Source organism: Argentina anserina, chromosome 1, assembly GCF_933775445.1.
Source record: "Argentina anserina chromosome 1, drPotAnse1.1, whole genome shotgun sequence".
In the NCBI taxonomy this organism is placed as follows: Eukaryota; Viridiplantae; Streptophyta; class Magnoliopsida; order Rosales; family Rosaceae; genus Argentina; species Argentina anserina.
In genome coordinates, this window is record NC_065872.1 from 5,638,655 (window position 1) to 5,655,089 (window position 16,435).

Sequence of the window (16,435 nt, forward strand, 5' to 3'; positions counted from 1 at the left end):
ATAATTTTTACTTTTGTAATATTTTCTAAAACTAAAACTAACTTTGAACTTTTAGACCCTTTATCCCTTTTAATTGGATTATTTATGGGTACTAGCGACCTACCATTTTTGTAAAATTTCGTTATATTTCATAAATTTTTATAACATATTGTAATATTTTGTAGGATTTCGTAAGGCTGCGCATAATTTGTAGTATTTTGTAAATTAAAACTAACATCGAACTTTTAGACCTTTTCTCTCTTTGATCAGATTCTTTATGTGTACTATCGATTTATAATTTTTTATAGAATTCTATTATATTTCGTAGAATTTTGTAGCATTTCGTGATAGTTTATAGACTTTCGTAATATTTTATAGAGTTTCGTAAAATTATCCATAATTTGTACTTTTGTAATATTTTCTAAAACTAAAACTAACTTTGAACTTTTAGACCCTTTATCCCTTTTAATTGGATTATTTATGGGTACTAGCGACCTACCATTTTTGTAAAATTTCGTTATATTTCATAAATTTTTATAGCATATTGTAATATTTTGTAGGATTTCGTAAGGCTGCGCATAATTTGTAGTATTTTGTAAACTAAAACCAAATTCGGACTTTTAGTCTCTTTCTCCATTTGATTAGATTATTTATGGGTACTATCGATTTACCATTTTTGTAGAATTTCATTATATTTCATATATTTTGTACTATTTTATATAATTGTGTAGTATTTCGTAGTGTTTCGTAATATTTTGTAGAATTTCGTAAGGTTACGCATAATTTGTACTTTTGTAATATTTTGAAAACTAAAACTAATTTCGGACTTTTGGACTCTTTATCCCTTTTACTTGGATTTTTTATGGGTACTAGCAACCTACCATTTTTGTATAATTTCGTTATATTTTGTAGAATTTTGTAGCATTTCGTAGAGTTTCGTAATATTTTGTAGAGTTTCGTTAACTTACGCATAATTTGTAGTATTTTGTAAACTAAAACTAGTTTCTAACTTTTAGACTGTTTCTCCATTTGGTTAGATTTTTTATGGGTACTACCGACCGATCATTTTTATAGAATTTCATAATATTTCGTAGAATTTTGTACTATTTCATGGAATTTTATATGAAATCATAGAATTTTTTAATATTTTGTTGAGTTTCATAATATTTTGTAGAGTTGTATAAGATTACTACAATTTGTATTATTTTGTAAACTACAACTAACTTCGACTCTTTGACGCTTTCTCCCCTATTTGTTAGATTTTTTGTGAGTACTACAGATCTACCGTACTATTTTATAGGATTTTATAATATTTTGTACTACAAATAGGAGTTGAGTTAGCAAAATAAGGTTAGCCAATGTCAAATTATAATACACTAATCACCATTATAGAATCTGAGACCTCATAGTCTAGTGAGTTACTGTATTGACCAAAAAAAAAAGTATAGTGAGTTACTGCACTGGTCTTTTATGGTTGAAGGCCCATTCAGAGCCCAACCGAGCTATTCTTAAGCACTTGGCAGCTCATATTCTCAGACTGATAAGAATTCAGAAGGATAAAGGCCGAGGATAAGCAAATTCATCCACTCGCTGCTGCAGCTTCAACTCTGCAACAACAATGGAAGGAGGAGTCTTCCATCTCCTTGCTTCAAAACCAGTAGCACCACCCAACCTCGCCCTCGCCAAACCTACATGTAGCCGGCTCTTCTCTCCCAACCGGCCACAACATCTCAAAGTCACTCCCATCTGCAGTAGCAGTGATGGTGGCAGCAGCACTAGCCCCGACACTACTGACGGCAACAGCGCGCCTACGCCGACAGACACCGCGGGCGTACGGTTCAAGAAGAGGTCTAGAAAGAGGGCGAAGCAGCAGAGGGAAGGTGAAGGCAGTGGGGAACGGTTCATGAAGGCTGAAGCTGCAGTTCCAAAGAAGTGGGAGGATATGAGCTTGGGGGAACAGGCCTTGGAGCTTTACCTAGGGGAGAAGGGTTTGCTGTATTGGATAAACAAGTTTGCTTATGCATCAATCTTCATCGTTATCGGAGCTTGGATTCTCTTCAGGTTCGTCGGGCCGGCGCTTAATCTTTACCAGCTGGACTCGGCTCCTCTTTCTCCTGCCGCCATCCTCAAGGGTTCCTGAGCTGAGATTCACATTCCATCTAGAACCACAAGAATGAAGTCCATTGTCGATTCTCTTTCTGCTTAGAGATTTTGTACTTCTGGTTTGATATAATGATTTTATAGCGGAATCTCATATGGTGATATGGACGGTTCAAAACATCACAATATAATTAGTGAAGGTACAAAAATGTGCTTTTGTTTTCAAATATGTTGTTATACGTAGTACAAATGTTCCCAATTTGGAGGAATTTATCAACTCGCAAATCACATCCTTGACTGCTAAAGATTGAAAATTCAATCTACTAACTCTTTAGCGTATCCCACACAGATCTAACATAGGGTATATGACCTTGTTCATCTTTCCCTACACAAAGTACAAGAGGCAAAACTAAAAGAATATTTCAACAGAATTCATACTACTACTTTAGTTTTAAAGACTATATGACATTGACTGGCTGAGCAGCTGCATCTCTTTCCGTCTTGCATCTGCAGGTAAACAAGAGTGCCAAAAGTTAAAGAGCAGCAGATTCTATTGTAAGAGAGAGATCATTGACAATTTTCACATGGTGCAGTATGAAGTACATTCGTTAGTTGCAAAACAATGATATACTGAAATTTACTTAAGTTGGAGCATAAAAAATGAGCATTGAGGATGAGGTTTGTTAGTTCCAAGCCAAGAATAATGATTGAAGTAATGAATGTCAATGTTTTGTTATGAATAGTGAATAGGTTACCTATTGCAACTTGATCGAGATGCATAATTGTGATTGTCGCAATTTGTGCACATCCAATCCCCATTACGCCATTGCTTTGCTCTGCAAAGTCAAGTAAAAACAAGTATGAATACCTGATCACAGATGCTGATTTAAAATCCCACAGCAAGATGAGTCTCTGGGAACTCTATACATAGATCATAAGTGATATCACCCAGATAAGATGTAAGTTATAATGTTCCATCCAGTCAATAAAAAAACATTGAAAGGCAAAAATAAAATGGTATCTTGTGATTTCAAATTGTGAGAACTCTTATAATTTTGAACTGAACTGAAAACAGATGAACACGGTCACATTGTCTTATATTCATTTTAAGTGTAATGTAAAATTGTCTGAAGGACGCCGGTGATTAAGTATGCATATGTAAAAGGTAAAGCTGATTACTTACCCTTTCCCAAAGAGTGTTGGTGTTGTTGCATGTTGTGTCAATGGCATGGGGGCTTGAAAATTGGGAGCCCCGACTGAGTTCAGACCGGGATAATGACCATGAGGTCCAGCTATGGGGTGACCTCTGGCCCCTATCGCTTGCTCGAACCCAGGATAAGCTTGATGCTGCCCAAATGCCTGCCAATTGTAAACAGAATAAGTGAAGGACGAAGTAATCTAAGATGCCATCGACATAAGACATTGTATTTTATTTACAATTCTGAAAACTAAGATGCCATAAAAAGTAAAGAGGTCTTTACATGTCCCACGTTCAATCTCTTGTTATCCCAATCGTTAACAAACTCTTCGGATGCTAACCGCTTGATTCCAAGAGCTATATACAGAAAAAAGAAAAGAAAAAGAGGAACGCAAATAAGAGACAATAGTTACACACAAACACACATTGCACTTAACAATATTACCAAGCATCATACTTGCAAAAGAAAGACAGAGATGATTGCGGGCGGGCGCTTCTAAATATATATCTACAGTGATAAAATTGTTAAGCCGATAAAGATAGATTGTACCTGGAGGAAAGGCATTGCATTTCTTGCACTGCAGACAAAAACAAAGTTGAATCATACCTCAACAGTTGAGTTACTAATATCCTTCAAATACTAATATTGCATCAGCATACCTGAGTACGAGACTGGTAATTATGAAACCCACAGCCACATATCCAGTCACCAGAGCGAAACCCTTTCGGAACCTCACCACCAGGGTTGGCATATGGAGCTCCAGCACTACGGATTCCACCAACAGACAAACCAGACCCCGGCCGAACCCCATACTTATCAGCCCCAGGCCAGTTGGTGTTCAGAGGAAACGGCTGCTGCTGCGGAGGAGGAGCAGCACCAAAGCTCATCATCTTGGGATCCAGTCCCACTTGTCCTCGTCCCAAGTAATTCGGATAGGACGGAACAGAACTTCCGGGCATAGCAATGGCCGGCATTGATGCCACGTCCTTGTTCTGGCCGCACTTCTTGCACTTCTCTCTTGATGCATAATTGTTGTTAGTGCAACCTATTGATCATCATACCAACGCACACCAACCAAGTCCATCCCACACCCAAAACACACATACACAAATCACCCAGTTTTCCATTTTAACGTTTCGAGTTGATAAAAGAGAGATCATAAACAACCCTCAAACCCTATTATTATTAATAATATCGCGATTGGATTGGGTTGAATTGAATTGAGGCTAACGGGAGAGAGTAAAAGAAGAGAGGAGGGGGGTAACCAACCGGTGCAGATCCAATCGCCGATGCGGGGGAGCCATTTGGAGTCGGCGGGGGTTTTGGAGTCGACGAGGAGACGAGGCTGGCGGCAGCGATTGCAGAAGGATCTGAAGGCGTAGTTGCGGTTTCTGCATCCACTGCATTCCCAGTCGCCTTCTCTTCCTTCCGCCATTGGTCAGCTGAGTCTGACTGTGATTGAGTTTATGTGACGAGCTGGAGCTGAAGGAAGGAGCGGTGCGTACGGAGCAGTTGGCGGTTGAAACTCTCGCGCCCGCCCTTGACCTTCAGGATAAATATGGGCCGATCGGGGCTCCGTTTTGTACTATTGGGCCACAACTCTTTACCTGCTAACCCCAACATATGTAACAATCTGGTATATCTCCTTGAAATTACATTAGAAATGAGTTGAATTTTCAAATTTCTACCTAAAAGCTTATCCTGATTTTGTTTCTAATATAGACACTGTCATGTACTAATCTTTATGATATATGAGGTTTAGAGACCTGAATCCAAGAGATCCTAATTTGTTTTTGAAATTGCAATTGCATTAAAGAAGAACGAACGATTATAATCGTTTAAGATGACGTCCCGTATCATGACGGGAGCTGTTTAGCAAGAACATAAAGCATGTTTAGCAAGAATATGAGCTACTTTGTTAGTCTCACGCTGGGCATGCATCACCAAGAGATCCTAATATATTGCTTCCTCTATGAACACATATGGTGCCAACGTCGTATCGAATAACACTAACCAATGCAAGCGGATATACATAGTAGTGAAGATTTCGCTTTTCACATGACTATCTTCTTTAGTTACATAGCAGTTGTGTTGCAGATTGCGTAAATGGAAGGCAGGAGAAAGCTTTTCACAGAGAGTCGAACACTGGCTGGTTTTGCCGGTTAGTTCTGTTACTCTACATCGCTCTGGTCGCCTCAGCTGCCACCCTCACTCTGCTAAGAAGCTTCAACGACTACTACCATAATTGGAACTCGAGTCGACCCGGGCGTGTCGTGCAAATATACTCCGACGCTCTTCAACTCGCCACGCTGTTCTTCGACGCCCAGAAATGTAACCTTTCGTTGATCCACTTGGTCATTTCTCTAAAGTTACGTCGTAATCTCTTTCGTGATGTTTATTGGTGATTTGGTTTGGTTATTGTTGGTGTACGTAGCTGGGAAGCTGGTGAAGAACCAGGTCGGGTGGAGAGGGGACTCGGGGCTCCAAGATGGGTATGAGGAGGGGTTGGACTTATCGAAGGGGATGTATGATGCTGGTGATCTTATGAAGTTTGGGTTTCCCATGGCTTTCACTGCAACAGTTTTATCCTGGTCTATTCTTGAATATGGTATGCAAACGAAACAGGTGAAGCAATTGGATCATGCCCGTGATTCTTTGAAGTGGATCACTGATTACTTGATCAATTCACATCCTTCACCGAATGTGCTCTATATTCAGGTATACAAATTTGCTTGCAAAGTCACAATCTTTAACTTTTGATCCCAGATATGATACTAATCTGAAGTCGGAAATGTGACACACAAGTATATTATGCTGGCCGCTAGACACATTAAATTGGGATTTGGGAATGTTAGAATCCGGTTAAAGTTAAGTGATTAAGTTGGAGACAATATCGTTGCTCATATAAGAATTTGGAAATGGATGCAGTATTGCAGATCATTGTTCAACTCACCTTTTTATCCAGCGAAATTTTTAGTTACATAGTTCATTGCCTAATCTTTAAGGCTAATTATAGTTTTCTTGTATGTGACTTAAGGTAGGTGATCCAGAAGTAGACCACAAATGTTGGCAAAGACCTGAAACCATGACAGAGAGGAGGCCTCTGGTTCAAATCAACACATCCTTCCCAGGAACAGAAGTTGCAGCGGAAACAGCAGCAGCTATGGCATCAGCATCTCTTGTTTTCAGAAAAGTTGACTCATCATACTCGAAATTGCTCCTCAAGCATGCCAAGCAGCTGTTTAATTTTGCGATACTTGGAGAGGTTCTTATAGTGTTAGCATTCCCCAAGTGCAGGAGTACTACAACTCTTCAGGATATGGAGATGAGCTTTTGTGGGCAGCTGCCTGGCTCTACCATGCAACTGAAGAACCGGACTATTTCAGGTATGTTACCGAACAGAACGGGCAGGCATTTGCCAATTGGGGAAGTCCATCTTGGTTCAGTTGGGATGACAAGCATGCTGCAACTCAGCTACCTTTAATACTTAAATGCATGTCAACTTACGTAGCCCTTTCTAGCTTACAGGCCAAAATACTATTTATGGTTACCAATTTTCTTTTATTTGTTCTCCTATTAAACTGCAAAGTATAATGACAGTTTCATCTATAAGCACCAACCAACACCTCAGACTTTTTAGTTAGACTGATTTTGTACTGTTTTGGAGCAGGTTTTGATGTCCAGGATAAGTTTCTTCGGTGCAAAAGAGATCTCTGTTGTAGAGAACATTGATCTCCAGATGTACCGAAAAACTGCAGATGTCTTCATGTGTGGACTAATACCAGATTCACCTACGGCCACATCTAACAGAACAGACAGTAATTTCCTAAACAAGACGTCATATGTACCCAAAAACACACACATTCCGAATAAGCAAATCGATGAAGTAATGTGTTCATTTTATGTAGATGGCCTGATATGGGTGGAAGAATGGAACTGTCTACAACATGCTATGTCTTCAGCCTTTCTAGCAGTTCTCTATAGCGACTACATGGTTGCGTCTCAGACTGAGATGCTATATTGTGATGGGAAAATTTACAAGCCAGAAGATCTTCGTAGCTTTGCCATCTCTCAGGTCATTAACTCGATCAGTTGGTAATGACTACTTAAGAGGTTGCAACACTTACCATTGTTCTTATGTTATTGATATGGATCAAATTGCACAAATACTTGCAGGCAGATTACACATTGGGAAAAAATCCAATGAAGATGAGTTATCTTGTAGGTTCTGGAAGTAACTACCCTCAACATGTGCACCATAGGGGATCTTCAATTCCAGTTGATGTAGATACCGGCTGCAGCGATGGGTTTAAGTGGTTGTACTCCCCTGATCCTAATCCGAATGTAGCTGTTGGTTGGTGCCCTGGTTGGTGGACCTTTTCAGAATGATAGCTATATAGATATCAGAAACAATTCAAAGCAAGGTGAACCAACCACTTACAATAGTGCACTGATTACTGCTCTCCTCTCCGGCTTAGTTTCCACTTCTTCGGTGGCCAAGCACTTGTAGTGAAAGCACGTAGCGACCTTCTTGTATCATATGTAATAGGTTTTGTGTTTGCTTGTTTGTAGCTCCAACTTTCTTTAGTGTTAGAGGAAGAGAATCTCAAGACAGAAGTGTTTCTTTCTAATCTTGCTGGAAGTGTAAATATGAGTTTCAGAAATGTAAGTACTTCTTGTTGAAATGGCAATTCAGTTAGTTCAGGTATCAACACAGTGATTGCTTCACTATACAATACAACTGTCAACTGGTTATTGAACATTTAAGGATCATTCAAATCACTTTGGTTTGGTTCAGGTTTACGGATCATATGCCTAAAGCAGCCGTTTTTTCATCTTCAATCAAACATCTCAATACTAACTAACCACCATTGCACCCCAACACGTTCGTTGCCCATCCACCTTACTTCAACATAACAGTAATTCTTGCATCAGAAGAAAAAGTCATGATAGTATTCTCCTAAATTCAAATTCTTTGTTAACTTACATAAACATTGTTACTTCACATCCTCCTAACTTTTAGAATTACATGTTCAAAGCCTTTTAAGAAATAAGAAATCCTCTACGAGACATCATATCAAATATAAGCAACTTTGTATAATAGAACAATTATAGTCATAGATAGCTCGAAATCATACTAAATGAGTTTACAAGTGTATTGAGACAATCTATTTTTGCTTTAAATCCATATACTAAACAAAACAACCTAGATCTAACAAGTTATACAATGTCATTATTCATTTTGGACTACTTCAATACAATACAATGTACTTTTCCTAGCTTGGCTCCAAAGTGAAGCACCAATTCAACCCAAATAGATCTAAGTTGTTACATTGGTATTGACATTATATTCCATTTTAGTTTCAAACTTTCAATGATACCTTATCCATTGGACCACAATTCCTCCATTATTAAGACATATATAATCTTTATTAGATCCACATTTTATTATTCACTTTCCAAAGTAAAGAAAAACGAAGAACACAAAACTAGGGGCGCACAGGGCAAGACCAAAAGGAAAAGCACGCAGCTCTTCAACGATATTATTAGTGCTCTGTTTTTCATACCAAAACAGTAAAACCCGGCGTGTGCTGGACCAAGACGACGAGGACGGCCACCAGCACCCACCAATCTCCTCCTCCTCTTTGGGTTCCAAGAACTCTGATCCTCAAATCCATTGCCTTCACTCAAACCCCAAAAGGTCTGTGTTTTTCATTTCTACCTCATCTTCATGCTTTCAGAGCTTGTTTTGCTTTGAATCCTTCATCGTTTTTATTTTCTTTGGTGGGTTTGATGCGATTGCTGTTTTACTTCTTAAAGTTTCTTCCTTTTTTGAGTTTCAATTGTGTCACTTTGTGTAAAGATTTGATTTTGGTGGAGATCGGACTGTGCTTGTTTGTAATTGGATTGTGGAACTAGAAACCCAAAGCTTTGGTATGGGAGATTGTGATAATATTCTGATGTTAATTGTGATGAGAATAAATAATGTTTGAGCTGGAAATAGCTTTAGGTTCATAAAGTACATGTTGAATCCTCTTCAGTTTGTGCTTGATTTGATTTCAATCTACTTTTAGTCTAGGGGACTTGGTTGTTTTGGGGTTATCTGCAATTGTCAATTCGAGTTTTGAGTGCAGTGGTAGTGATTACTGGATAAGCTAATAGTTCAGGACGGATGCTGAAAGAATAATTTAACATCAAGTATCTGGATGCAGCTCTATTTAAGTTTTGTTTACTGTCATGAGCAGCTTCTTGTGATCTCTGTACGATAGAGTGTGCGATAATTGACTGGAGTCAAAACCCCTTCGTTTTTTATGTGGTATAATCCCTGGCGTGGAGCATTCTATCTAGGCTAACTGCCCTTGGAATTATCTTCCAAAGATTATTCCAATATGCTTGAAGTTTTCTGCTTTTGATCTTGCAGACATCAGCAGCTGTATGTTAGTAACTGCAGCTTATTTGGATTTGTGTGCAATTTGTCTCCTTATACTAGATATATCTTTAGCAAGATGGTAACTTGATATATATTACAAACTTTACTGTGACATTTTTTGCAATATGAAGCCATGAGTTAGCAGGCACTTTGAGCTTAATGGTGCGATATGCATTTGAATTATTTTATGCTAGTTAGGCCCTTCATATGGACGTGGTGTCCATAGTATTAGGTTTCAGTGTTTCACGGTATTTATGTTCTTTTTACAACTTTGGACAGGGGATGGCAGCTGGAGAAGAGTTTGACTTGTCATCATTGAAGTCTCAACTGAGCCAAACACATGAAATGTGGAAGCTGGAGATGGAGCAGCGCCAGTCCCATGTGGATGTATTACAGAAAAAGCTAATGGAGGTAAAGGCTTGTATAGAGGGGTCTGATGAAGACTCAAGAAAGGAATTAGAGGTTCTTTGGCGGAGAGTTAAGATGGCTGCCAGTTTGTTGACGTACTTGAAATCAAAAGCAAGAATAATGGTCATTCCTCATTTAGCCCATACAGCGTGTGGCATCAAACAATCAGAAGGACTGGGGCTTGTTGATAAAAATGGTACACCTTTGTCTGGATGGTCTCGGAACATTGATCTTTCTTTTTTTGATGATCCAGATGATGATTCTTCAGTTGGGTTTGACAAGCAACAGGACACTCTAGATAAAGAAGATGCAGCTTATATCGGTGAACTGCTGAACTCTGTGCAGATGGTTACAGATGTAATGGAAGCTCTAGTAAAGAGAGTTATCTTGGCAGAATCTGAAACTGCAGTTGAGAAGGAGAAGGTAACTTATGGTCAGGAAGAAATCAAGAAAAAGTCCATCCAAATTGAGAACATGGCTTTGAAGTTAGAGGAGATGGAGCGATTTGCTCTAGGTACAAATGGTATTCTAAACGAGATGCGGCAGAGAGTTGAGGATTTGGTTCAAGAGACATCTATACAAAGGGAACGAGCGACAGAAAATGAGCAGGAGCTTTGCCGGGTGAAGCGGGACTTTGAGTCTCTAAAATCATATGTCAGCAGTCTCATCACTGTACGAGAAACATTGCTTTCATCTGAGAAGCAGTTTCAAACTATTGAGAGGCTGTTTGAACGGTCAGTTATCTTACTTATTCTGCAGTCAATATATGATAAACTTTCACGCTAGCTGAAAATGTTTTGTTGTGTCACAATCTCATGTTTCTTTGGAACAGGCTAGTCGCAAAAACAACACAATTAGAGGGTGAGAAAACACAGAAAGAGGTAGAAGTTCAGAAACTTATGGAAGAGAATGTAAGGCTCAGTGCTCTTCTTGACAAGAAAGAAGCACAACTTCATGCCATGAATGAACAATGCAAGGTGATGGCTTTGAGTGCTTCGAACATCTAATTCTTCAGGCTTGCCTTTGTACTGCTCGGTGGTTGGTGGCCGGTTGCTTTGCAACACCGTTTGGCTCAATTCCACCCATTATTACCGAGGACGCATCTAGCATTGCACGACTCTTGAGTGGCAAACTTTACTGGACATCCTTTCTTTCAATTGTAACATTGTCATGTGCTCCCTTGAACTTGTTATCGATTCTGCATTTATGCTTGCTCTTGTTGGAAACTAAATCCAGAAAGCCATTACTTGTAATACAATGTCTAAAGTTCTAAACCCGGAATGTTTATGCATCAATGCTTTATGTCTCACTGCTACATTTATGAGCCAAATAACAGACCTATTCGACGAAATTGACCAAGTGTATGTTCTAGGAGAGTGCAGGTGTGTATGTATACGACTTTGTGTACGAGATAACCGTAGTTAAAATCGATGACTTTAATTGGTCCAACATTAAACCATAACATTTCTTAAAAATAATTGATGACAAGTAATGGCATGGCTTTTGCCGTTAGCGGTTTTCCCATAAGTTTCTTCAAAGGAACTAAAGCCCTAAATCTTTCTACTCCCCAATTTCCCAATTCCGAAACCCTAATATTTTACAATTCGAATTCATCGGTGAAAACCCCATTCGCGGTGCTTCGAATTCAGGGCGTCGGCATTGCTTTGTGTAAGCTGAAGTGGCGTAAAGATTGAATCTTTGCTCACAATGTCGGCGAGGAAAGTAGCTGAAGCTCAGCCTGAGGACGGTGGCTCTGCGCAAGCTCCACAGTCGGTTCGAGCTTCCAAGTCTACTGATGAAAGTGACAAGAAGGTAGTGATTCCTTTTGCTCTTTTGTTCTTAACATTTTCTTAAATAGTTTGGTGGATTTTGTGTTTACTTAGTTTAGCAATCTGAAAATTCTGTCAATTTGTTGGTTTCATGCTCCGATTTTATTTCTTATGCTGATTTTGGACGTTTGGTTACTTTTTAGTTTATGGAATTTGATGAAGCGTGAGCTAGTTATGAACTTTTGATTGATTTATGCCTCACTAGTTTTGACACAGTTGAAAGGGTGAATGCCATTTTATGGGGGTGAGGTTTTGTGTTCCGATTGCCTTGTGACCCTGGCTTCAGTATAGCTTTTTATGTGTCTTGCTTTCTTGCTCTGCGCTTTGTTATATCAAATTGCTTGCTGTTATGTGGTGGTGTTGCCTATTGAACTCATCAAAAGTGCGTCGTTTTATTTCTGTTGTATACTTCTGTAAATTTTATGATTTTTTTTTCACTGGGGTTGCGATAGGGCACAGACAGGAAACTTAAGGATGTCGATATTTGTGTGCCGATAGTATATGGGACGATCGCGTTCTATCTTGGTAGAAAGGCAAGCGAGTAAGTATTTTCCTTTGATTGGGTCCTGTAGTAGCCGTTTTGTATCTTTGGATATTTTCCACTGATGTCTTCTTTCAATTAGGTCTCAGTCCCATAAGTGGACAGTATATGTTCGTGGAGCTACGAATGAGGACCTTGGGGCAGTGATCAAGCGTGTTGTTTTTCAATTACATCCTAGTTTCAACAACCCAATGAGAGTGATTGAGTCTCCCCCATTTGAGTTAACAGAATGTGGTTGGGGTGAATTTGAAATTGCTATCAGCCTGTTCTTCCACAATGATATCTGTGAAAAACAGTTGGACTTGTGAGTTTGTGTATTCTGGACTCCTTGTTGTTCTAGACACAGATGGGAGACTGCTTATAGCTGGAGCTTATATCTTTTGTAGGTTTCACCATTTGAAGTTATATACCGAAGATGAATCGGGCCCCCAGTCAACCAAGAAACCTGTTGTTATGGAATCTTACAATGAAATAGTTTTCCCTGACCCATCTGAGGCATTTTTTGCCCGTGTGCAAAACCATCCAGCTGTCATAGTTCCCCGTTTGCCTGCTGGGTTTAACTTGCCTAATCCTGGTTTTTTTTTTTGTCTCAAGACCACTGATTCTTGTGTTTTACATTGCTTTTGATGGTAAGCTTCCTATGTTGATTTGTGCAGTTGTGATTGATAACATGAATGAAAACAAACGAGGAGACACAAAAGATCATCCTCTTAGTCAATGGTTCTTAAACTTTTCAGAGGCAGATGAACTCTTAAAACTTGCAGCGGCTCGCCAAGAGGTAGAATTGATATTAGTTTGGACCTTACATTGACAATTTATTCTCCCTCGTCTAAATTTTAGACGAGGTTATTGATGAGGAGAGAAGAGTAAAACTGCACAGACCCCTTTTCCCACCATTTTCTTTGTCTCTTGAGAATCGGAATACACTCTGTTTTCCTTATTCAATTTAGTGGCTTCTGTGATCGAGCTAATTGTGGCCATGTTTGGGTCCCTGCCATCTAGGAGTACCTAATAGAGACTGATGTTCCATTAGTTGGAGGGGTGGAATGATCTATTGCCGTTCCCTATAATTTTAAGTGATTAATATTATTTTGTGGCATACTGTTTTGTCTCTGGGGTTGGGTTTCACTTGGTTATGCCTCATTGCATGTCGTGTTGTCTGTATCAGAGTATATGAGTTGGTCTGTTGCTATAATGGTCTGACTTCAGAATTAAGCGATTTTTTTATCATGTTTTGACATTGTCCCAAACTTGATAGGTTCAAGTCCACATTGTTAATGTGAGAAGAAAACTGAGCTTGATAGAAGGGGTGCCCCAGCTGTCCAAACCACCCTCTGGATTTGAATATGCATGATCATGGTGATTTTGTCAAAGATTCATCATCAGTGTAAATTATGGAAGATCGAGTGATCCGTGATGTAAACATCTGTGTTATCACACATAGTATTTAGTATTTATATCTATGTAAGTGGTTCACAGCTTATTGAACTGTAGTACATACAGGAACAACAAATGATTGTTCTAAGATCTGCTATCAAACAAGAGTTAGAAGATTGTGTGCTATATTAGTCTGGCCTTCTTCAAGTTTTATTTTTTTCTTTATTTTGCGCCAATAGGCATCAACAATGTGGCAGCAGTGTGCTCAATGTCAACGAGTTAGGCACTTAGGCCAATCGATGGGATTCTTCATGGTGTAGAGTATATTGCTGAATTGGCATGTTGTAGTTGTAATGCTTATACTTGACGAGTTGACGTTCAAATGATCCGATGATATGTGAATAGAGAGTTTCGGAATGCTTTGTGGTGATGTAGACTAATGAATTGGACTGATTCAGTGGTCAGGTCTATCCAAATAAAGGGTAACGTACACAGTTGCACAATACAAACATGAGCATATAGTATCCTGACTTCTGTAATGGTTTGAATCTCATAGCACCAGGTTCCTTTGAGATGAGTAGACCGATAGACTGAAATACCATTACCCAGTGGCGTAGCCTGGAATTTTGGTTGACTAGTGCACGGTATAAATTTTTTATGTAATATATATGTATTATGGTCATATCGAGTACAAGTAGGATTCCATATGCATCACATTATTTAGAAGAGTTTTTTTCACCAACAGTCCCTCAACTCTGGTGTACCTACCAATGTGATACCTCAACTCTTAATCGTACCAATGTGATACCCAGACTCTAGTATTGCTATCATTGAAGTACTTCCGTTAGTTTTTTTTAACTTTTCCGTTATCTTGGTGACGTGGCAGTTACGTGAGGCCCACAAAGAGGGTTAAAAGACAAAATTAACCTCATCTGAGAGGAGCAATGTTTTTCCCGCCCTTTACCTTGAGAAAGACACCCAACAATTCCAATTTTGGCGCCAATTTTCCCTCCCTACTCCTTAATTTGTGTCTCTTATCTAAACTAAAGAACTACCGCCAACCAGTCGACCACAATCTGATAAAACCTAGATCAATCTCATTTTCTATTTTTACCCTAGCACTTGTTAAACTAACAGAATAAATATAAAAATTTATATGGAACATCTCATTTCCACAATCTCATAAGAATATAAAAACACATAACTTAACGAAATTCAAATACATGTTTAAGTACCATTAGTTGCCACATTTTATGTTGATCTGCCATGATTTTTGCTTGTAAGAACTTTTAAGTACCATTAGTACAATGCTTTATCTGCTGGTATTATTCCCTCTGGCTTAACGAAATTCAACTACATGTACCATTAGTTCTTACAAGTAAAAATCATGGCAGATCAACATAAAAGGTGGCAACAAATGGTACTTAAACATGTATTTGAATTTCGTTAAGTTATGTGTTTTTATTCTTATGAGATTGTGGAAATGAGATGTTCCATATAAATTTCTATATTTATTCTGTTAGTTTAACAAGTGCTAGGGTAAAAATAGAAAATGAGATTGATCTAGGTTTTATCAGATTGTGGTCGACTGGTTGGCGGTAGTTCTTTAGTTTAGATAAGAGACACAAATTAAGGAGTAGGGAGGGAAAATTGGCGCCAAAATTGGAATTGTTGGGTGTCTTTCTCAAGGTAAAGGGCGGGAAAAACATTGCTCCTCTCAGATGAGGTTAATTTTGTCTTTTAACCCTCTTTGTGGGCCTCACGTAACTGCCACGTCACCAAGATAACGGAAAAGTTAAAAAAAACTAACGGAAGTACTTCAATGATAGCAATACTAGAGTCTGGGTATCACATTGGTACGATTAAGAGTTGAGGTATCACATTGGTAGGTACACCAGAGTTGAGGGACTGTTGGTGAAAAAAACTCTATTTAGAAATATAAAATAAATAAATAACTGAATATACAACATTTTCTTATATAATTTAATTATTTAGTTATATATATATATATATATACTAGTGCAAATGTACTAGTAACTATATATGGGGTCTTAAACACTTCATTCGGTTCACAATTAGTACTATATCACCACTAGCCTTGATATATAATGATAGTTGAGATCCGTCCTTAAAAAAATTAGTCTAGATCAAATCATTTTTAAAGGTTTAAAGCTAAAGGGAAGTACAATATGCAGTTATATATCAATATATGCACGTATTGTTACTGGTGTAAAACCAAAAAACGCTAAGCACCTGCAGAAAGCTCCAAACCACCAAAGCAAATTGACAAACTTGAACACTTGCTAACTATAAATTATATGAAGCATTACTGGTGCACAGGAGCCGGTAGGCTCCAATGTGGCTCCGCCATTGCCATTACCTGTTGTGAAGTGGGATTGCTGTGAAGCCGCCATTTCTATTTTGTCTCAGTGAGGTTTCTTGAAGACAAGTAACATAGCCGTCATCCCTTCATCCCTTTCACATGCTGATCAGTTGGTTCAACATCTTCTACAAGAGAATTGCCTTCTTTTGATTGCCAAACATGGTCCTGCCTCGGTTACGACGAGGATGG

General features: G+C 38.7%; 4 protein-coding genes and 1 pseudogene across 4 annotated transcripts; 4 read left to right on the plus strand and 1 right to left on the minus strand.

Moving 5' to 3' along the window:
• Window positions 1-1,539: 1,539 nt before the first annotated feature.
• Window positions 1,540-2,454, plus strand: LOC126789148 (uncharacterized). Its single transcript, XM_050515241.1, has one exon. The coding sequence runs from the start codon at window positions 1,598-1,600 to the stop codon at window positions 2,117-2,119; it is 522 nt and encodes a 173-aa protein (XP_050371198.1). The 5' UTR covers window positions 1,540-1,597; the 3' UTR covers window positions 2,120-2,454.
• Window positions 2,446-4,778, minus strand: LOC126789143 (RNA-binding protein involved in heterochromatin assembly dri1). Its single transcript, XM_050515228.1, has 7 exons — window positions 4,548-4,778; window positions 3,938-4,323; window positions 3,828-3,855; window positions 3,561-3,634; window positions 3,263-3,438; window positions 2,835-2,915; window positions 2,446-2,586 (listed from the first exon to the last, which is right to left on the minus strand). Exons 1-7 carry the CDS (start codon window positions 4,711-4,713, stop codon window positions 2,538-2,540), a joined length of 960 nt encoding a protein of 319 aa, XP_050371185.1. The 5' UTR covers window positions 4,714-4,778; the 3' UTR covers window positions 2,446-2,537.
• Window positions 4,779-4,836: 58 nt separating this feature from the next.
• LOC126800486 (endoglucanase 2-like) lies at window positions 4,837-7,788 on the plus strand (annotated as a pseudogene).
• A 980-nt stretch (window positions 7,789-8,768) lies between these two features.
• On the plus strand, window positions 8,769-11,347 carry LOC126785800 (uncharacterized). Its single transcript, XM_050511453.1, has 3 exons — window positions 8,769-8,979; window positions 9,988-10,850; window positions 10,949-11,347. The coding sequence occupies exons 2-3, from the start codon at window positions 9,991-9,993 to the stop codon at window positions 11,121-11,123; spliced, it is 1,035 nt and encodes a 344-aa protein (XP_050367410.1). The 5' UTR covers window positions 8,769-8,979; window positions 9,988-9,990; the 3' UTR covers window positions 11,124-11,347.
• Window positions 11,348-11,649: 302 nt separating this feature from the next.
• Window positions 11,650-14,121, plus strand: LOC126785808 (transcription initiation factor TFIID subunit 14b). The gene is made up of 6 exons (XM_050511463.1): window positions 11,650-11,928; window positions 12,398-12,486; window positions 12,569-12,790; window positions 12,873-13,060; window positions 13,143-13,264; window positions 13,745-14,121. The coding sequence occupies exons 1-6, from the start codon at window positions 11,824-11,826 to the stop codon at window positions 13,838-13,840; spliced, it is 822 nt and encodes a 273-aa protein (XP_050367420.1). The 5' UTR covers window positions 11,650-11,823; the 3' UTR covers window positions 13,841-14,121.
• The last annotated feature ends 2,314 nt before the right edge of the window (window positions 14,122-16,435 follow it).